Source organism: Mugil cephalus, chromosome 5 (genome assembly GCF_022458985.1).
Source record: "Mugil cephalus isolate CIBA_MC_2020 chromosome 5, CIBA_Mcephalus_1.1, whole genome shotgun sequence".
NCBI lineage: Eukaryota > Metazoa > Chordata > Actinopteri > Mugiliformes > Mugilidae > Mugil > Mugil cephalus.
The window spans coordinates 19297777-19320727 of record NC_061774.1 but is presented as its reverse complement, the minus strand read 5'-3'; the positions used below and the strand labels follow the sequence as shown (position 1 = coordinate 19320727).

The following is a 22951-nucleotide window of genomic DNA, read 5'->3' as shown; positions in this document are numbered from 1 at the left end:
CTCATAGACGCAGCCAACCGCCGACTATATTCCGTCTGACAACCGAAGACTACAGCTGGCTTCGACCAACGGCAAACGCTCTCGGGAGCATCAGTCATTCGATTTGGTGCGAAGTTTAGCATGCGCGGTCGAGGCAATTGCTCATCGGAGTTCTGCGTGGACGCGTCAGCCCCTCGCTAAGTCAGAACTTCTAAAGGGATGGGAGAAAGAAAGGCAGGAAGAGAGGGAAGGGCAGAGGGGGATGAAAAAGACATGTATGGAGGGAGGGAGGGGTGTAAGAAAGTGGAAAGAGACAAATGGGGAAAACAAGTGTGAAGGAGAGTGAAGGAGAGAGACTTCAGAGCCAATAAAAGGAACCCGTGTCTATGGCAACGTCGGAGCGGTGACGGAGAGCCCGGGGGTCCGCCCGTCCTCCCGCCTTTTCGCCTGTCGACCCCCGCTTCACTCTGACAGACAAGAGGTGCTAAAGTGTTTTTCTTACTCCCCTCCACCAACTCCCTGAAAGCTACTAATACCACTGTCATGGCTGTTTAAGTGTGTACGCTTGCGCGCGCGAGTGTGTGGCAGCTGACATTTTGCGCGAGGGCGTCGGTGAGTGGGAGCAGAGCCTCGCGTCGCAATCCCTCGGCCGGCGTAAAACCTCCGGATTCATCGTGGGTGTGACCTTGCTAATCTGGAATGAGAAGTCTTATTTGGATAAATGGGGTGAAGGAAGAGCGGGGGTGGTGACACGCACAACTTGAACGATGACATTTGCTATATGCGGTGTTTATTTACCAGGACAAACTTGCCACAGTTATATAGTAGGGGTGTGCAAAGCATCCAGTAGTTGTATTCAAATAAAATTCAAAATAGTTGTAAAAATCCAAGTTAGGATACGTAAGTGTTAAAATAAGTATTCTTTAATTATCCATTATAATAATTATAGATGTATATGCAATATTGGTTGATGTTTTGCATTGAATGCCACTAATAGAGGTGATTACTCTCAATAGTTTGAATTACCGAGCTAACGAATGCTAACTAAGACGAACGCTAACGTGAGAGAATCTGACTGCAGGCGTCTCAATACTAATGGAACGTGACGGAATAATGTCCCAGTCAAACTCCGCTTCCCAAAAGTTATTTGCTGCCTCCGCAACCCAGGTAAGGTAAAAAAAAAAATCTATTAGACAAAAATAATGATGCAGCTAAGTCGCGTTTTGTCCAGTCAGAGCCGAGACTTTTCACCCTGACTCCTGAACGTTACTCAATCGGGGCAGACGCACAAATATAAATGCCCGCGTCCACTAGGGGGTCCGCGGAGGTACTCCAGGGGGGTCGCAAAATCTTTGGTTGATTAGACATTTTTTCAATTTCCCCCACAAATTTAAATTTCTATAAATACACATCAACATGAGTCCAACATATTTTAGTGAAAGGATAAATGGCGCCACACTAGACGTCCTGTACACAGTAGGACCCGCCCCTGTCCCTTCTCAGCCAATCACAAGGCTGCATATTACACGCTGACTCTGTCAGGTTCCCCGCAATTGGTTGAGACCCGATTCAGTCCCCAGGTGAAATCCCAGAGGCACTCTACAATATTAGCAGAAGAGAAGCTAATGGTGTAGCTCATTCCCTTCAGCCAACTACTGAGGCTAACATGGATCGCTTTGTCACTTTAACAAAAAATACAAATAAAAAATGAATTTTTCTACCTGTGTATTATTTGAATAGCTTGATTTTGATTGCAGAATGATAATAATAATGTATATTTATAATTTGAACTATGCCGAGTTTGATATGAAACACATACTGTAGGTTCCTAGTTAATCTCTCCATCAGTTTGATGGTCCTTGGCCTGAAAAACCCCTGATCACGATGTTAACACAGCACCAAGTCAAACACATCACAGCTTTCTGCTCCATGCATTTCTCCGCCGCTTCTCTCGTTTCTAATCACACCTCGTCTCTCTTTCGGCCCCCCACTCCCCCTGTCTCCGTCTCCCACTTGCTGTCTCCCTGATCTGGCCCCTCTCTGAAAGCTGAGTCATGTTACAAGGCAGGAGATAGGCGCCATGTTACATCCCCCCTTTCAGCAGCCACCATCCACCGCCGCCACCACCACCGAGAGCTGAAACGCCGCAGACAAAAAAACAGCACAACTCACAACTGCTGCTCGCATTCGACTCAGTGCTCCGGTTGCTGGCACGTAGGCGTGCGTCTGCGCGAGAGCGTAACAGAGAGGATGACAAAGAAGAAGAGCGTGTGAGTTGCCAGGCGGCGGTGGCGGCATCAGCGGTGCGGCCCTGCACCCGCGTGCACTTGCGTGGTGAACTACCGGAGCTATTGAGGCTATTCTGTTGCAGCCTCCCTGACCTTCAGGAGACATTTTACCAAAGGGCTATCTCGCCATTCAGAGCCTTCTGACCAGAGTCTGTCTAGCCATTTAAAGCAATTTTACCAAAGGCTTCTGTAGCTCTTAGGGCAGTTTTAGCAAAAGGCCAGCGGGTTTCTCGGAGCCGCATCAGACGACCAAAATAGAGGACCGAAAACAAAGAGAAGCCGGACCAATCAATACAAACCCCAATGAGGCATGAAGCAGCTGGCTGAAAGAAGCTCGGGGTGAGGGCCGCGCACTCGTCCACACACGCGCGCGCGCACATAAGCGCACGAATTCTAATCACAAAGGCGTGTAAGCACCTTCCCCGTACATACAAACACTTAAGGCTTTCTGTAGCAGCTCAACACATATTTAATTAAAATTTCTGTCATGTGCGCCGTCGTTTGTAGTACGCACATTCAGAAACTGCTTTCATGAATGGAAATAAATAATTAAAAACGGGAACACAAATAAGCGTCCTGCTGGTTGCACGCCATTAGGCGCCAGTGCATGTTGGTAAAGAAATAAATGCTAATCGTATTTATTTAAACCTGATCCAACAATCAAAACAGACGAGGACACGTCGGTGTGTTTCTTTTTTTTTAAATGAAAAAGTAACGGCTTGATAGCGGAGGGAATATGAACGTTATCCCGAAAAACGATCCTGCACGAATGCATGAGTCCCAAAGGCGAACATCTTCACCGGTCGCGTTACAATTATGCAACAAACTAAACACGTCAGAGGCAAAGACAATAACACAAGCCAATGCAGCAGCAGCAGCAGCAGCAGCAGAACCCCGCAGTGTAACTCTACTGTAACTGAGTCACCGTGTGTGTGTGCGAGACAGCGTTTTGTGTCCAACTGAACTGTGCTGAGCCAGAACACTCCTAACAGAAAGGATTTCAGTTCCCAGGCACTACTGGAAACAAGTTGTAGCAGCCAATCTTACCCACTCAGCATTGCTGAGGAGATAATTGGTTGCCAGTTGCCCTCCGTGACAGAGCCCCACAATGAAGAGGATCTCCACTGATCCCAGACAAACAGGCGACCACCTGTTCAAAAACTTTCCTTTGGGGAAAAGGTAACATTCCATTAGGGCAACGCAGACTCAGCACCTCAACAGCTTCATCCTGACAGCCATCACCAGACTCAGCTGACCCTTTGACATTACCTCTGTACACAATCTCTGGCCCCGTGCCCACCACCTGCCACGAGAACAGACCGCGATCCCATTTTATACAGGCTGCTCCCTCCACCGGGGCTTTTAATGCCACGCAGTAATGTAAAACGTTAATGAATGCGCCGCATTAGGGACACAGTCATTTCTGGAGAACATCATACTCGTCGTTAGTGTTATTTCTCCATTTGTTTCTGCTTCTGTTCTCCACGCCGACGGCACATCCAGGAACCGACATCAAGGTTTCGAGAAGGTTTAAAGCGCACCCGCGCGGACTGCAACCGCAGAGCACAGCGTGCCGTCGCAACGCCTTGCAGATCGCGCTGTCTGATTGTATACAGGGTGCAGGTCGGGCCGAATAAAAGCAGCACATCTTCGGCAGCGTGAATCAGCACATTTGAGCTTTTTCCAATTTGGACTTGGACGATCCTTTTATTTTGTTCAAAGTCATCACTTCTTTGTCCTTTGTATTGGTACACTAAAAAAAAAAAAATCAGGCCAAGGAGTTTTTCACTTTGTCTTTCTCCTGAGATATTCACTCCCAGTAATTGCTTTGCACAGAGTAACTGAGTTTGACTCTTAACTCGAATATTTTCTTGTAAAAAAAAAAAAAGGAAAAAAAGACAAAGAAATCCACAGAAACATGTATTTTGTAGTTGTAATAAAGCGAGAAATTAAGATTTTTCTTCCCCGAGGGGCAAGGTCAAATAATGACTTCTCTTAATTACAGCACAGCTTCACTGTCGGCGCCTGTTGATAAAATACGTCGGCTCTGACAAAGCCGGGAAAGTTAAATCTTTCCTTAAGCGCACAACCTTTTTTTGTTGATGTTTTCCCTGGTCCGTACCAGAGAACGTTCCTTTGTTCAAGAGCCTGTTTTTGCTGCGTTCGCTATTAAACTGTGATGAGTTAAATGAAAGTCTGGAGCGCTGGTGTTGAAGAAGAACAAAGCTGGCAAGTTATTTGGTGTGTGAAAAACAGAGGCGCAGCAGCACCAGCCTGAGACCAAGGCATCTCTCGTATGACTGCTTCAAACAACACATTTTTCTCCAAGCAAAAGTGCTTTGGTGTAAGTTTTCTTCTCCTGTTTCACTAGTAGCGATGCAGGATCAAAATGGCCATTGCAAACACAGTCATTTCATCTTCGTAGCTCAACTTGCCACAACTTCAGATTGTCTCTGTCTCACAAAAGGTAGTCTGTGGAAGCTACGCCACGAGTTCCACGCTGTTTGTTGTCACAATTCACAAATGTGCAGTGACAGACCAATGTGTTTTTTTGTTTTTTTTTTAAAGCAACAGTATGTTTCGCTTTCTGTTCTCCATCTCTATAGCTTACTCTGTTCTTCCCCAGACGGCTATCTTTAACTCTCACTCTTATCTGTAGCCTCGCTGCAAGACCCGCGCTCCCATGAGATTCATGTTGCATGGCAGACACGTGTCTAACGGTGTAAGATGCCCTTCCATAATTTATCAGGCACAAACAGTGACTGCAGGGGAGCCGCAGAAAAATGCCTCGTTTGATTACGCTGCAGGCCGTCACGAAGGGTTCAGGTTTCTTTTGTTTTTGCTCCACGCTGGACCGGTTCCAAACTTTCTCGTTTAGATTCAAAGGGACGGGAAAATATCAGGATCCTCGTTTATTGACCACGAAAAGTTACTTGGTCGCGAGTCTGAGCCTTACATAAAACAGACTGCACGAGTACGGCGCATTTAGTGGCCGTGCCACCTGACAACATTACCATTTTTTTTTGCAATTAAGCTTTCGTCAGCTTTCAGTTCTATCTATATCTTCCGTGTTTATTTTGTCACCGGATTTGAAAACCGAGCCTTTTATTTAGAAGTGCCTTAGAAAGTGATGTAACAACATTTTTTGAAGGACTTTCATCAGCCGCTGCTCACTGCCAAATCTTTGTCTACAGATTTCCATTAAATGTGCAAATGAAATGAGTAAAGCTACATAAGTGCTAAAATGTTGTGTACATAGCAGCTCATCTTTCCTGCGGGGGAAACGCTGCTCTCCCTCCTTGTCCTTTTGTTGTTTTTTTTTGTTTTTTTTCTGTGCTGCCTGCAAACAGGCTAGTTTATTTTGATTTAACTGCAACACAACATCAAGGTAGTTAATTTAAAAAAACAACAACAAAAAAAAAAAACAGGTTAAACGCAGTCAAGATAGGTGAGGGTTCAGCTTTCCTGCAGATTTGGACTAAACCATGTGAGTCCTATAAAGGGGGGGAACACTGCGTCCAAATACAGTCTGTCAGATATTTGTACTAGATGTGTTTTTTGTTGTTGTTGTTGTTTTTAAATTTAGCAATTAAATAGGAAATCGAAGTGGTTGCCCAAAAGGAAACATATTTAGCCTCAGTCTTTTGAGCGATCCAAGAAATACTACTTAATGTGGAACAAAATATTGCTGCTCCTGTCAAAGATTATTTTAGCTGCAAAAGGAGACATTCCGTAAGATTCCTTCGGAGCCTTTTTTTCCCCCCGTCAAACATGCTAATTATTATTGTCGTGCTCACTCCGCGGAGAGAAATTATTTAAAATCCATCACTGTCAGAGGCCGGTAGGTGCACTTTGTTTGACTCCCATCAGCTCAGCGACGGTGACAGCAGGCTGCGGTGACAACACTACTACTTTACACCACAACCTCTGCTGTGAGTGTCAGGATGTGAGAGCGGATGCAGCAGCTGAACGAGTGAAAAATGGTTTTGTTTCCCCCGTCACGTTACGTGCGCCATCTGCGGTCACACATTTTGACTCTCTCAAAAAATGACAAGAACATTTTGATATTTCCTTGCTAAGGTCTCATCGCCTCTGAGCACGGAATAAGAGAAGACCTACTGCACATGTGAGCGTCTACATCTTCCCGTTCCTTTGAATTTTGTATCATAATAAGTTGCGCTCACCTTGTACACTAGTGACAACAAATGCACTCTAATATAACAGTCCTGGCTTCATGAAGGTTACGGTATTCAGCCTCTTTTTTTCTTTTTTTTTTCAAATAACTGAAACACTTTAGCGTGTAATTCAATCCAGTTTAACCTTCATCCTCCACAGGGATCATACAGTTGAAACAGCTTCAGAGAAGGCAGTAATTCGGACACAGTTTCACCATCGTCTGAGCGCTGTAACGCTGTGAAGATGCGATTTTAGTGCAGGTCGGTCATATTGAAATGCATTCGATTTCACTGGTGTGCCTAATGTTGTGGCGAGCGAGTGTGGTGGGTTCCGCATAACGTGCTCCTCAGCCCACAGTTGTGATTTCACAGTTCCGTTGCCGGCGTGGTCAACAACATGGAACAGAACGAGCATTTAATTTATGATAAGCTGTAATCAGCTTGGTGCTTTGAGACAGACAAGCCCTGCTAGGACGTCTGGAGGAGAAAGTCAGGAAGCCATTTAAGGATTCAGCCCTAGCCATCAAATACACAGTTGGTTATTGTTGTTTAATAAGATTTCCTACACACACACGCACAAAATATAAATATATAAATATAAAAAATATATCTGTTGAATTTTTGAAACGACATAATTCATCGAATTGGGCATCTAAAGTAATGCACTGTTAAATTTAAATTGGCAAAAAAACAAAAAAACAAATCATTACAATTAAGGAATGCCATCACTTCGTTTTGTTTCATCCTTAATTCAACTGAAAAAAATATAAATTGAACTATAGAGGGTATATACTGACGTCACTGCCACCCGAGGCCACGCCCCCCTGAGTGCAAAGACATAGTGAAATGTATCAATTAATACAGCGAGACCGGGAAAATGTGGATTATCAAATCAAATTAAGGACAAGTGGACTTGACAATGACAAAAAAAATACAGCATAAGTTACGTGACACTAGATGACAACCACAACACCAGGTTTCGGTGCCTGGATTCCAGTTGTTTAGTAAAGTAGTGATCCCTTAACTTCTCTTTTCTTTGGCAGTCGAAGATATCTGTATCTGTATCTGTATCTGTATCTGTGTCTCCGACTGCTTTTCAAATCTGTTGGTACTGTCAATCGCACCACAGCTCTTTACCTTTTTTTTTTTTTAATTAACTTTACAATTCAGACGCAATTAAAACCTCATGATCCAAACTAATGCTGCTAATCTCCATGTTCAACTGTCACTCTTGGCCACTCAGTGTCCGTAACCACGGAGACTTCGTTAGCTGTGACATCACACGCAAACCCTCTGTTTGGACGAAGATTTAAGTGCAGTAATTTTTTCATTTGCTGGTCTTAGCTCTCCTAAATGAGTGCGCTGTTTGCCTTTATTCTTGTAAACAGAATACATCTCGGGTCTCGGTCTGTTTGTCGGACAAAACAAGTCGTTGGAAGGTGACACTTTAGGCTCTGGGAAACCAAATTAAGGAAATAATCTGTAGATTTATTGTAACGAAAATAATCATTAGGTCTCATAAACGTTTTTTTTCTTTCTGTCCCTCTCTCTTCTGAGCACAGTTGGCGACTGTACTCAGTTTGACCTCTGGGATTAATATGTAACTTTTAAGGCAGATGCTTTGAATTGCCATCAAACTGTGAAAGCCAATTTCCTGACAGAAAAGGCATGAATGTAATAAGCTTAAAGCCACTAACGAGTCATTTGGCTTTTTATGGAACCTCCAGGTGCCCCGCAGCAACACGTATTGAACTATAAAGACGATCTTAGCTTGAAGTGCACGCTGTCTGTCTGTGGCTGAAATGCGATTTGGAGGTGATTATTTGATTGCAGGGTGGTGCTGACTTGCTCATTTCACTTGCGTCAGAAGCTTCTCCCTGTTGCCATAGAGATGATTATCGTTCATAAGCGAGACGTCCCACCCTCTCTCCCCGTATTTGACTGAACAACTGAAGACCGCAACTGTTTAAAACAGCAAGGCATTCATTAATGCAGAAAATACTCTAATTAGCTTTTTTTTTTCTCTCTCTCTTTTTTTTTTTTTTTTTTCTTGACAGCATGATAGAGCAATGGCAGGCAGGCTTTACAGAGGCTGACCTTAAATGAGGCTTAAAATAGAAAATGAGTTACTGGCGGCGTTGTCGGTAGCAATATTCTTCAAGATTACAGATGCAATCTTAATCTGTCCTCTATCTCTCCTTAAATGCTCCGCTCGCTATCATAATGCCTGCTCCTCATATCTGATGGCCGTGTTGTGTTTAATAACAAGCTACGGCTGTAGGAGGGAGGGGTACGTTGGGGAATAAACAAATTAACGAAGCTATTCACGGGCCCCGCAACACCAGGGGGTATGGGAGGAGACGAAAGAGGGCAGTAAAGAAAGAGAGCAGGACTGCCTTAGCTAATCACAACAGGGGGCATACACTGCAATCACTTAGGCGCAGCATTATCTCTGCAATCATGCATCGTCCCATTGTTGCGCTAATTGGAAACCTTAATTGGAGACATAACATTATTGCCTCATTATTTGCCGGGTTACTTTCCCCACCAACTTAATAAACAAGTCACGGAGAGCTTCGAGGGCTGGCGGTAACGCGAGGTGGGCATTTAGAAGTGCGTTTCGAGCCGTCAAAGAATATCATCAGTGTCGCCGGCGTTTATTCAATTAGCGGGCGCGACTTTTTCAGGAGCCGCTCCAAGTGCCCCGACCGTTTTACCGCCCGCCTTTTCGCCCGAGCACTCACGATCGCTTACAAGCTCCGCTACACGTCTGGAACCGGGGATGATCGCTGCGAGCGGAGCGAAGTTTGGCTGGGTGTCACGAGCAAAGATGGAGATTGAGCCAAATCTAACAGCTGTGTTAAGACGATTTTCACCGAGAGGCGGGAGGGACCTTTCCAACATTAGGATATGCTTGGCTCCGGTTTGGCTCGGCTGCGAGAGAACATGTCATAATTCTTTTTTAAATATTTGCAAATGTCTTGATTCAGTTCGCCGCATGAAAAGAAAAAAGAAAACGGCATCTATCAAGGTGCATGGTTTAGTCTGTAAATAGTTCGGAAAATTAAAGCGAACACCAAACCAAACACAACGCGGCCATTACAGTTTCGTGAGCTTAATGCGCAGCGCAATCCAATCAATATTTCAAAACCAACAGGTGAGGTTTTAATAAGACTGGGTAGATAATGATACCGTGTTTATATTCAAATCAACATCTTTAGCTTTCCATCAGCAAAACAAAGAGAAGCGGCAAATAAGCCTGTTGCGTGGCAATGATTTAAAAATAGTTTCTGTAGACTTTGTAATGTACATTCGCTTCGAAATGATGATTGCAGCGTGTGGCGGTGGAGAAGCCAATCAAAAATCCAATTTTTCCTCCCTGAGAATTTGCTCCAGCGACTATCTAAGTAAATACAGTGGGGTAGTTAGTGGGAGCTGATTATATTTGGAATAAAAGAAAATCCATTATCATATTTTGAGGGCAGAATAAATTAATTTAGTTTTGTATCACATTATGATAATAAGAATTAATATTCAATGGAACCTGATTTAATGAGAGACTGTCTCGAAATCAATAACTACAGCCAAAGCCGGCATGTCGATCGTTTGATGAAGATGAGAAAGCGGAGCACCACTGGGGCGTATTTTTTTTTTTTCCCCCTTCCTGTCAGTGGCTGTTAATTAATTCATTAAAATTACTGAATCATTATGTAATGAGGGGACCTAATCATCTGGTGGCCTGCGTCTCAACCTCTCCCCCTAGACAAAGGCATTAAGTCCATGACCACTTTAATCTTTGCAATTTGAATATCTCTGATTTACAGGCTGACATATCATCTATGCTCGCGTCCCATACATCTTGGCGTGGTTGCCATGGTGACGTCAACGCGGAGATCAATCATTGCCAAACAGGAGTGGAGCATGACACCAATTAAAAGGTGATGTCGTCTCCAAGTCATCACTCACACTCCTCACTAATGCACTAATTACCGGGGCTGGGACATTAATGGAATAGCATGGTTCAGCCTGGGGATTAATCTGCATGGATTCGCCTGTGTGTGTGTGTGTGTGTGCGATATCTGTGATGTGTGTGTGTGTGTGTGTGTGTGTGTGTGTGTGTGTGTGTGTGTGATTAATGCAAACCCCAGCCTGCTCCGGCGTGACCTTGAGCACCACCACAGGAGGGAAATGAACTGGGTGGAGGGTTTGGGATATGTGCACTTGGGGCGGAGGAGGGAAGCCGGAGTGCTGCGGTAGAGGGCCCGGCCAAGGTTGAGAATGAACAGGGAATTGATGCAATGGGGGAGGGGGGGGGGATCGATGAATAAATTTGGTACTTGACTTTGACAGGCTCCGCTGATGATCTCCCAGACTACTGATCAACTTCAGAAACTTTTTTGTTTTGAAAGATTCGGATAATTATTAAGTCAGTCATAAAAGCCTTAGGAGTTAATCTGCATTCGTGGGAGGATCGTGAATATGATGTATTTATCTGCAGTTGCAGTCTGTCCGCGGCTACGTGGACACGGGCAATATTACCGCAGCTCAACCGACCTGTTTACAAGGAGCTACACTAATACATCTGAAATATCCTCATACGACCCATAACATCAGTCAGAATATAGTTTTTGTTTTACATGGGCGAAAGCGCTTCCGCCCCGCTGTGGAGTCTGCCGGAAAATATGACAGAAGAAGAAGAAGAAGAAGTTTTTCCCCCTACTGAATTCATTAAACAGAATACGTTGACCCAGACGGGGTCAAATCTGGCTTCGCTCTTCTTTAAAAACACTTGTTTGCAAGACACTTGCGTCGCGCGGCGTCACCTGACTTTACCCCGCCGCGGGGCAAACGTGCGCAGAAAGAATGTGTTTACTCCACCCAGAGAGAAGAGACTGGGTCAAGGGTTTACACGGTTATTAATGTTGTCCCGTTAAACGGATTATCGCAGCTTTGCACCATCTGTCTCAGTCCAATTGAAAATTACTTTCAGTCACTCCGCTCCAGCTGAGGTGGTTACGTTTTAATTTTAATTCGAGCCGACTGGGTACTTATTCTGATTATTAGCTGAATGCTAGTGTCAATGTAAACACAGGCGGGGGTGGAATTCGGTTTATTTGCTGAAGTAAATGTGGCAAAACAAAAGGACAATTTAAAAAAATGCTCCATCACAATTAAAAGTATATTACAATTAAAATGTCTTTGAAAATGGAGCTCAGCTATTCCAGGTTCCTGATTATGATCTAATTCAATACATGCATTTACTTAAAAAAATATTAAAGTGGGAGGAGTAAACACCATAAACTACTTGGGCCCATTTCTAGAGTTTTAAGCCAACAAGCTTAAATTATTGATATGATATGAAAAAGATTGTGCATTGACGTGGCGTCTTTACGAAGAACAGCGCAGTAGAGTACTTTTAAAAAGGGATATGTCTCCCATCTGCAGTATTTCAGCCAATACTGATCCATTAAAATCTGCCTGCATCGATTATTGCTGATGCATCAGTGAGTTACGAGCTCGCATCAACTGGTGAGTGGCTTGATCCCTAACAATACAACCCCATTCAGTGAAATCCTCCTGCATTTTGTCCATATGTGTGGAGGAATATTGTGCTTGTTAGTTTTAGTTGGTTTGCACAAAAAAAAAAAACACAACACAAAATAAATGGGATTTAAAACTAATCATAATGAACTGTAGTAATGCAATTTCTAGAGTTTTCATTAATGCATAATAAATGAGGGGGCTAAGCAGAAAGACCTCACTTTAAAACAAATGAAAAATGAACATCGACAAAATATATAACAATAAAAATGAGCGGACGGTGCGGCCATAAGACAAACCTGGACTGATTAATGTAATAAAAACACAGTGGGGGAAAGTGGAAATATAATGAGCTGATTGCACGAGTTTGTGTAGCTCCGTGTGTGTGTGTGAGCGCGAAAGAGAGAGGGGGGACGGGAGAGAGATGTCAAATAATGTACTGTATGGTGTGTATTCATCACAGAATAATTACGAACTCTCTTGCGCTTTGGTCCAGGACAGCTAATTTACAATTTAGAATATCCTACAGCAGGGTCACGGTTTTGAAGACAATGCAATACCGCTTCAAAGTAAGAGTATAAAAATTTCAGCAGCCACGCTTTGATCCCACATCGATCTCCTTTTCCTTTTTCTTTTCTTTTGTTCTTGCATTTTTTACCCTTTGATACCTGTAACAATGTGTATGTGTAAAACTCCCTGTTAGAGTTTGTTTCTGTTTTTTTTTTCTTGTATTGATTCTCCTTGGAATTAATTAGACGGCCTCTTGACAAGACTCCCAATTTCCTAGCTTCTCCTCCGATTTGGAGGACGTTTTAATTTTTTTTTTTTTTTTTTTTCACAACCACAATTCGAACAAACAAGCACACGTCTAGCACGCAAGCGCGTGCGGGAACGGGGGCGGACTTGCGCGCCCGACGTCCGCGCTCACTCACCGATGACGTATGTGAGCAGGAGGGCCAGGGTGAGGGTGAGGAGGGAGGCGGACAGGGCCGTGCACTTCCAGTTGCAGCAGCGGTGTGGCTTGTTGAAGGTAAACAGTGGTCTGGTCACGCTGCTGCGAGGCAGAGGCCGGGGCGGCGGTGAGTACACGGTGCCGGAGGTCAGCGGGTACCCCTGCCCCGCCCCTGACAGTAGAGCTGAGGAACCGGACCCCTGCTTGAACAGGAAGTGCCTGTGGGAGGAAAAAACACAGAAAATAAATGTGATTCTATCCTGTAACCTTCAAATAACGTCGAGTTTACTTTGTTCCCTAGAAGAGTCGATGTGTACCTGTGGTGTTCACAACCTGGGAAGTGTTTTTCGAAAAAAAGCCCATGGGCGTTTATTTTTTTGCAGAATTAATATATGGTAATTGGGTTTTTCTTAATACATTTAGAATATGTTTGGGAAAATTGCTTCTCAAACTGAATGAATGTGTCTTTGTGCATTTTGTGCAAGGTAACTGGTCGTCAGCTTGCTGAACTGTGATGGTGCGTTCATATCACAAAAGCTCCAACTCTGTCAATCAGTACGTTTACATGCATGTTAAAAAAACAAATTATCGCCTTAATCCGACTGTAAGTGGACAAATGTAGTGCATGTAAACACGTTACTCCGACTAAATTCAGAGTTCTTCTTATCTGATTAAGACACCCAGATAATGCGATTGGAAATCCGCTTTCTCCGGCATGTATACGCTTAATCGGACTTTTAACTGGATAACACGTGTGTGCATGCACCACAACCACTGCGCTGGCACATGACCGCAGAACAAAAACATCCAAGAAAGCCGGTCACAGAAGAAGAAGGTAAACAGAGCCGGTAGGGGAACCCCCTTGAGGGATAGTGCGCATCTTATCTGCACCAGAAGATTAAAAAAGCTGTACTATTATTCATCTGGTTGTTTTTTGTATGAGGGGCCGTATTAACATGGTATTAACCCGCTGAAAAGACACATGTCGCCACCTGGTGTTGAGGAGGAGCACATGTTATGTTCGATTTTCTCCACTACTGCATTCAGAAAGTTGGATTTCGAGCATAGCTCCATTAAGCTGTGCATGTAAACAATTGTTTGGGCGAAGCAAATATAATGACAGGCTAACGCGTCAAGAGGTGCGACCAAAGAACTCAAGTTAAAGTCAGTTCAGCCGACACGGAACAACAAGCGTTGGGCATTAGTTTGTCGCTTCATAGCACCAGCTTCCAGTGTATGTACCCATAACATTCACACCTAGGCATGCAGACGCCAACAGCTGCCTTGCAGCTCTTGTCTTACGGCTCATTAACACCAAGCATTTTGTGTCCACAGCTTCCCATGTCATAATCGAAAGCTCGGGAGTTCCATTTAAAGGCAGCAGTGAGGCCGGTGTTATCACTTGAACGCAAACATTGTGTAAATGGCTGAAAAGAATGAATCGCAAGTTTCCATTTGAAGGCGGCATTACTCTTAGCTAAACCCCGCCCTCCTTGTCATGCCCGTCAGTCTTTTGCTAATTTCGTTAGCGTAGTGTTAAGTACAGATTAACCACTAAATATCCTTTTTAACTATTAATAAATTGCTTTGACAAAACATTCCTTTCAGTACATGCAATTTGAGTTATTTTATCAGTTGAAGCTAGCTCGTTCAGCAAACATCACCTGTTGGAGGCGACTGACTTGTTCTGCTAAATACTCTTTTGTTCTACTAAAAGACTGAGGCTAAAACTACCTTTCCCAGTATCCTCTAAGCAGAAAACATGTAAATGAAGGATTACTTTGTGTTGTCAAATGCAGTTGTGTACCTTATAATGTTTCTGAATGTGGAAGAATGTTGCAACTAGTTAGCAACACATGCTAATAATTCAGATTACTTCTAACTGAAACATCCCACTATTTAATGTCACTTTGCTCCTATCCTTTGGGTTTAGTTCATAGGTTTTCAACAGGAGGTCCGTGACCCCTAGGGTGTCCGTGGAGGTACTGCAGTGGGGCCGCAAAATCTTTGGTTGATTAGATATTTTTTAGACATTTTATTTATTTTCCTGCACAAAGTTTAAAGTTCTTAAAATATACATTAACATGAAACCAACATATTTTAGCAAAGGATGGAGACATTCAACGACACAGAGTGCAACACTAGACCTGTCCCCTGTCGCTGCTGAGCCACTCCAAAGGCCGCATATTACACGCTAACTCTCGGGTTCCCCGCTATTGGCCGAGAGAGCCTATTCAGTTCCCAGGTGAAATCCCAGAAGCAATATTAGTAGAAGAGAAGCTAACAGTGCAGGTATATATATAAAAAGAGTATTTGAACCTGTGTATTATTTTTACAGTTAATATTGAATGCAAAATGATAATAATAATCTATATTTACAAATAGTACTAGGCCGGGTTTAATATAGAACACATATAGTAGGTAGGGCGTCCCTACTTAATCTCTCCAACAGTTTGGGGATCCTCGGCCTGAAAAACGTTGAAGACCCATGGTTTAGTAGGTCTGAAAAAGCAAAGAGGAAAAAAAAAAAAAAAGCACTCTCCAAACTCTTTAAATGCAGCATTTGGCTATTAACACAGCACCGTGCACATCACTTTGGCAGGTGGAGAAAGCTCGAAAGCCTCGCCAGGCTTAGCTGCAGCTGTTAAACTCGGATTGGCCGACCGCGCCGTTCAAGGGAGGGGCCCGTGTGTCAATTAACTGCTGTCCTAATCTTAGCATGAAGAGGGAGCCGTTCCGCATTCTCTGTTCCACAAACTACCTGCCACCTCTGGGACCGCTATCTGTGCCTTTCTAAATTTCAATATGAATTTGGAGGCTGTTTCTTTGTGGGGGCCTATCTAGGACAGAGGTTCAGTGCTTTGCCAATTAGCTTAGTACAGCACAGACATCATCTCTTCTCAGGTATCATGTATCTTATTCTGATTCTATTTATGCAAATCTGCACTCAGTGGAATTTGGTCTCACTCTGAAGTACGCCTGACTGAAACTCATTTAAAGAGCCCCCAAGGTGGGAGATTTTTTGGAAGAAACCCCTTCTCCTGCTATTTTGCAGCCGACGAATACAGCAGGTTTCATAGATCACACGACCAGAACAGAGTGCTCCACTTTGCTGCTGCGTGAAAGCCCAGCCTTACTAAGCCTCACCTGTCGAAATAAACTCTCAGCGCCGTCCAGAAGTATGTAATTCAGCTAAACGGTTAATGTCCTGCATGTTTGGCTACATCTGTGCGCTTTTAATCTAAGTGGCCTCTTCAACTTGCAAGTAATGCATCATCAAAAATTTATACTGGGAGCTAAATCAAGGAAGAAAAGTAGTCTAAAGGAAGTCCCTAAGCGCCACGACTTCACTTGCAATTTATTTATGTCTCACAATGAACTCTGGGAGTATGTGGAAAAAAATGTGAAACACAAACATTACTCAAAATTAGCGCATTATGAACTGCAGAAAACAGTCTGGAAACATAATGCACGCAGGAAACTGCAATATATGATACCAACATTTTATGGGTAATTATTAAAGGATTAAATCTTCCCTCCAGTCCTCCATCAGAGAAGAAGCTTTAATTTGACCGAGTGCTTCTTGGGTGCAACATTATGAGCCGCTACTGTAATGCAGAGCAGCACTCGTATGAAAGGGAATCCAACAGCCCCGGCTGCCAAGGATCAATGCTTTACCTATTCCTTTTTTGACTCATCAAAGTGACTACTTAAGTTATACGACTCTATTAGTTAAAGAAGATGGGGTTCATTTTCATTAAGTGAAAAAAAAAAAAAAAAAAAGAAAGAAAGAAGGAGTGCGTTAGATGGGAGACGACGATAGGGAAAGTAAGCTGAGGGGGAAATTAATGTGGGTCGCATTTCATCTATATTGTGTTTGGATAATGGAGGTTGGACGGTGTCAGGTGCGGAAGCAGAAGTACAGGGGGCTAGGAAATTATGCGGCTTGGAAAAGTGGGTCCGGGCAGGCAATTATGAGCAGCTCCAGCCTGTTCTGGCCACAGTGGCTCCCATCAAAAGACAAACAAAGACTGCTGGTGGTGGGAAACAAAGGACGGCTACTGGAGACGACATCAAAAGCGGAAAACAGGTATGACTCATTGTTTTATGCTCCGCGTGTGTGTGTGTGTCTGTGTGTGTGCAATTTCCCAACGAGAAAAACAACAACAAAATATCTGAGCTCCCGGATTTCAACAGCGGCGTGAGTGCCCCGAGAGGTTAATGCCAGCTGCGAGCGCGATATGCCGGGGCATGTGCGCGGCTCGCCGTGAGTGTTGTCCCGCCCGTGCGCCGAGAGGTGTGAGGTCGCCGGTCTCCGAACGGCCCTCGGAGGACGAGCCATTAAAGCGGGGGCCGGGCGGGAGACTGACAGCGTCGATGGACACCGTAATGCGGCGCCCCGTTTCTCATCCGTCGGCCCTCACGTATTGCAAAGCCACATCCATCTTCTATTCCGCCTTTGACAACACATTTTAATTTGAAGCCGGATTTTTTGCCAGCAGTGTGCGAGTTTAAGGAAATGTCTACCTGTGGGGTTTTTTTTGGCATCGTGTCAGAGTAAAGCTCATTGAAGCGCCCTGTCCAAAAAATGTTGGAAATGTATCCATCTAGATTGAAATGTATTAAAGGGAAGGCTTTATGTATATATGTAATGAAACAGGATGAGAAGATAAAATAACACTGTCAAGAAATAGGACAAGGGGAGCAATTCCAGAGCATGAAAAAAAAGTCTCATCCCATCGAGACGTCTTTTAAAGTAAATTTCTTTAGTCTCAATAATAGATGTAATTAGTGTTGAGGTTTATTGGGAGTTGAGCTGTCCTTGTGTTTTAAAGTCCTTATTCACTTCAGTCCTCTCGTTATTCATCTGGCCACTTATCTGCAGCCTATTTCTTTTTTTTTTGTGTGTGGTCTGCTTACTGCACGTCCGCAGCGTGTGGCCTCATCGTGCTTCGCTGTCTGCCTCCTTTCCTCTCTCCATCCACTCATTCAGCTTCTGCTGAAAGCTGCGTGTCAGGTGGAGGACACGGAGGGGGGGTGGGGGGGTGGGGGTGGAGGTGGGGGGAGGGGCTGCACGAGGAACACCAGGCACACCTTCGGGTCAATGGCAGTTCAGCCGATGAACTCGGGAAACGCACGCACTGAGAGAAGCAGAGGTTCTTACAAAAAAAGCTAAATATAAATAAATAAAACACAGGAACGATCTCGAATACACCTGTTTCACGTATTTTGAGGCCAGAGCGCTTTCACCGTTTCCCGCCGAAGCTGGATCAGAACAAAAGGGATCAGGATCCATCTGGAGAAATTGCATTTGTCACCGCGTGTGGAACTTTATTCCTCTTGTGCGGCGCTTTTTAAAAAGCGCCTCTCTGTTCTTCTTGGCTCCGTGCCTTTGATCTTCTCAGACAATATCTAGAGGCGACGCCCAGGAAGCTCCGAATTCATATCAGAGGGCAGATTTCCCCCGAGACAGGAAGAAAATGAGAGTTCCCGCTCTCCAGGAGGTTGGAGACTTGGCCCAGGGGCTGTCTCTACCTGGATAAGTGCAAATGGCTATGTGTGTGTGTGTGTGTGCGTGTGTGTGCGTAGGCGGAGGCCTTTGTTCACAGGTACATGCAGATGTAACGTGTGCGCGTTTGTGTGTGTAAAGGGCTGATTTCACGGTGTAGGGGCGCATGATTTAAGCAGCCTTACATCTCAGCGATAAGAGGGAAGGAGAGAACGCAGGGCATCGGTCATTTCATTACAGCCCCAACATTTGTTGTGCCTCTTAACACACCCAGTGTGAGACCCAGTCAGATATATTGAATATCCATATCTGCATCCTTCCACTTACACGAGCTGCCCTCTCAAGAAACATAACGGATGCGCAGCCCAAAAGGAAATCCATGCGCACTTCAAACAATCTTAATCTCTGCCGACGCGACGTCAATACGTTTCGATACAGATTCATCAGACGCGCGCCAGGGAAAAATGGAAGTTTGCTCGACGGCGAGAGATATCGTCCATAATTTTGCCATTTTTTATTAAGGTCACCGCGTCACTTAGGATTCCTTTGGCACAGGCCCACGTGCCGAGTTTGTAAATACTTGATAAATCTTTAATCTCGGGGCTGAGATGGAGCTGATAGCAATGCCACGGTAAGAGCAGGGATATGAAATCATTAGATTAGCGGTGTATCTGAGAATGTGATGGAGAAGATAGAGGTGGGCGCTTGAATATTAAATCCTACTCAAAACAGTTAAGCAGTCGAGAATTTTTTTTTTTTTTTTTTTGGTCTCCCCCTCCAAAGCTAGATAGAAAGAGCCAATAATATCTGAATTATGTTATGAAGGGACACTATTCTATTGACTATGAATATGATTACATTTTATGGTTCAGAACTAATAGCCTACTATCAAATGAAACTTATTTGACTATAAAGTCCCAAATGCAAAAATGTATTACTACAAAAAGGCACCATCCAATATACTGAGCCGCTGCGGAAATTGTGTTTTATAATCCCATCCCTCTTTGGGAGAAAGTTCTTTATGCTCAGCAAATATTATCTGAATGATTTGAAATATCGCAAGAACAAAAAAAAAAAAAAGAAAGCGTGAATTTTGTTTATGGTGAATTCTCATTTAAAGCACACTTGGACCAGTAATGTAATTACAACACACCCCTGACAAGTCTTTCACATTGATACTCGTGTCTGGCCAGTGATTAATTTAAATTGTCACTGAATCTAATTTTATTCTTCCTTTCCTTTAAATGAGGTAAGATCTAATTATGGCCTAATGCATAACTTATTAAAACCTCTTCTTGTGCCGTGGCAGCCTGCCAATCTCATCCTCACTCATAATACCAGAAATCAGCTACTGCACCGGGCTCTCATTAAACATGCAAACATATTCTTTTGCACCTTGCTGCTTCTTCTCGAAAAAGCGGCCTCACAAATGAGGATCGCCTAAATAATTCTCTGATCAATTATTACTTATGCAGCAAGCAAATGCTTAATTCTGTTTGATGGGATGAGATTTCAGCAGCTCGTCTCCGAGCATTTGGAAGCACACAACCGAAATTGGAGTCGGAATCTCAATGTATTCCTGTGTAAAAAAAAAAAGAAAAAAAAAAAACACATTTCTGCTACATGAACTGGATTCTGCTTTTATTCTGGAAAGTTTAAACTTTCTCACTGGTTGATCTCTCTCTCTGCAGCAGGGGGTAGGCGAATGAAAAGAATCCCGGAGAAAAAGAGAGATTCGCTATGACTTTGATGGTTCGCAAAGTCCTGTAATAATACCCCAGAGGCCTGCGTGGTGTTCCACTTACTGCTCTAAACACATGCAAAACATGTCCATCCTAACAAATCCTTTAGTCCAACATTCATTCTTAATCATTCCACTCAGATTTTCCTAACAAATTCCGAAAGTCTGCCAAGTCCCAGTCACGATGAAAGAACTTTCTTTAATCTAATGATCCTCATTTGTGAGATTAAAGAAAAGTGACGTAACGCTGAGGGAAGGTGCTCTGCCTTGAAGATATTTTCATTTGAGGAATTTCATGACACCTGCGCGTTTCGACTGAAAGCTTTCCGGAGCTGTCCATTTTTGTGCTCCGAATATCTGCTTCTAAACAACATAAAATAACCTTTGGGAGGACGCCCTCATTAGCTGCCGCCTTCTCTTACCTGGTCTCTAGGGGGATGTTGCTGTTGAGCACCCAGCTGTTGTGAAGCTGCGCCTGGTCTGTGCTCGAGCCGGTGTCTGGCCCCTGGCTGCCCTGGCTGGCCTGGCAGCGCGTCGGCATGGTCTTCCTCTGCAGGCTGACCTGGGTGTAGGGCGCCGGGCGGGCGCACGTGCAGGCGTGGGGCGGCGGCGGAGGCGGGGGCAGCGGGCGGAACGTGAACTGGCCACCTGGACTGCTGGGCAGCTCTGCGCCGGGGCACGGGGAAGGGGAGAAAAAAAAAAATAAATAAATAAATAAAAAAAGCAAAGGGAAGAAGAGGAGGGAGGGACAGGGGAGAAATAAACATAGCTTTATTAGGAGCGCCGCACCGTAAATTACAAATAAAAGTGGCGTGTTAGTTGACAGTTTATTGTTATTACACTGATTGAGGGACATAAATCAGCTTGAAAAGTGTCCCCGTCCAGCGCCTTCCCTTCCTACCTGCTTTGATACACTTCCAGCCTCCCTATAAATAGGATCTTGGCTTGCTGCAGCATTGAGCAGTCTTTAAAGAGCTAACAGCTCCGGCTTAATCTGCACCCGCCAGCCCAAACTACCCATGTGATGTTTATTATGAGATCTGTAGCTCGACGGAATGAGCTAGCCAGCTGCAACTCCCTCACACCGCTAACCTCCGGGTCCAGCTACTGCTCTCTCGGCCCACCATTTATCATTCTCTCTCGCTCCTTCTCCCTCCCGCTGCTCTCCCCTCGTCTGTTTTCTAAAACCGAGCATAGACTAATTACAGTTTTTGCCAATTGCTACGTGAGCGCATATGTTTGCTTAATGGGCGTGTGGCTGCAAACGAGGCCGATTTGCATGCACTTCCGCGCGCCCATCAGAAGACAACATGACGGGTTGCGGAGAGGCTCCGCGGCCCAGGCGAGACCCTCGCCCCCGGGAAGGTCCAGCTCCGTCCGGCGGGCGTTTACCGCGAACGTAACATTAGCTTCAAGGCAGAGGGTAAGGAGTCTGTCAACGAGAATCTGTTATTAGCCAGGAATTCTTGGCCCCCCAGATCTATCTGCTGCCAAAGTGTCAGCAACAATTTGCCATCAGGAAATGCATCCCACCTGGGAGATTATCACAGCCTTCCCGTTTCAAGTTTAAGCATTACACGGATAGCCGCAGCCAGCGGATTTTATGACACGCGCCAGATGAAAACTGAGAAAACTAAAGAATTAAATAATGCCTTTTTTGGCCCCTAAAAGTCGTCATGTTTCCAGAATGCGTACTCCGGTTACACCGTTACCGTTTAAAACTGAGGCAACCTCTCTTCCAGATATTGCAGGGGAAACGGTAATGGAGCACTTTATCGCAGACCATTTCCATAACACGAGGTCTGCGCACATGCGCCCACATCCGCCAGGGCCACCGTCGCCTTTTGCGCGGGAAGCAATGCCGTGTCATGTCTGGCAATGGGTGACACACAACGCGGCACATCGGGTTTATGACTCTCTGCGGTTAAAATTTCACATTTAAAAGATGTATGCCGAAGCAGTTATGTAAGAATACCACGGGAGGATAGCGCAGTTCTCTGTAATGTTTCCAGCAGAAATGCCATTTTGAAGATTGTTATAGTGGAAGTCATGATGACATCTCCTCCGCTTATACTGTATATACATCTCCATATTTGACATAACTATTTACAGAATAACTGTGTGAGGGCTGTCAAAATACCCTTTGAAGAAATTGTTGTTTTTTTCTGTTCTTTTCAATCCCTCCTGAGGCGTCACTGCCTATTGGCCTTCCAACGAGTCTGAATTGTACTTGCCACATTTCCAAACCATGTAATAAAATATTTTTTCCCCCCTCCCTCCACTCTTCACATCCCAATGCAATGAAATGATCCCTTTATTACTCCTGACACGCCATTACTCACGTCACGTATTTATTTCACGTCTTCGCCGAAACGTGCATGGGCGGGGCGTGTTTCAGACGAACACATAAACTTTTTATTTTTTATTTTTTCACCATGTTTAGCATGTCTGCGCGGAGTAACAGCTGAAAGCCTGTGTCATCCCCGCAGCCCGTGAATGTTTTTAATCAGGCGACGCTGTCATATTTTTCACTCGCTCCCACTCGCGCGCGCGCGCGCGCGTCTCCTCGCGAACGTTAAGAATTCATTTTCTCCCGAGAAACTATATTATTTCGCGCCGCGCCATATGCGGCCCGCTTCTTTATCACCACCCCAAAATCACTTGATGATCCCAGCAGCTAATCAGGCTGCGCGCGAGCTGAGTATTTAAGGCCTAGCGAAATGACAGGAAATGTTATTTGTGTCATCACCTGGAGGTGCTGTTTAG

The 22951-nt window shown here is 44.4% G+C and overlaps 1 protein-coding gene across 1 annotated transcript in view; it reads right to left on the bottom strand.

Annotated features, from left to right (window-relative positions):
• Nucleotides 1-22951, bottom strand: part of tenm1 (teneurin transmembrane protein 1) — a 174913-nt gene that overhangs the window by 98576 nt on the left and 53386 nt on the right. The window contains exons 4-5 of the mRNA XM_047584620.1: nt 20608-20851; nt 12916-13154 (exon numbers count right to left, since the gene is read on the bottom strand). Of these exons, the coding sequence (XP_047440576.1) occupies nt 12916-13154; nt 20608-20851 (483 nt within the window). The remainder of the gene's footprint in view (nt 1-12915; nt 13155-20607; nt 20852-22951) is intronic.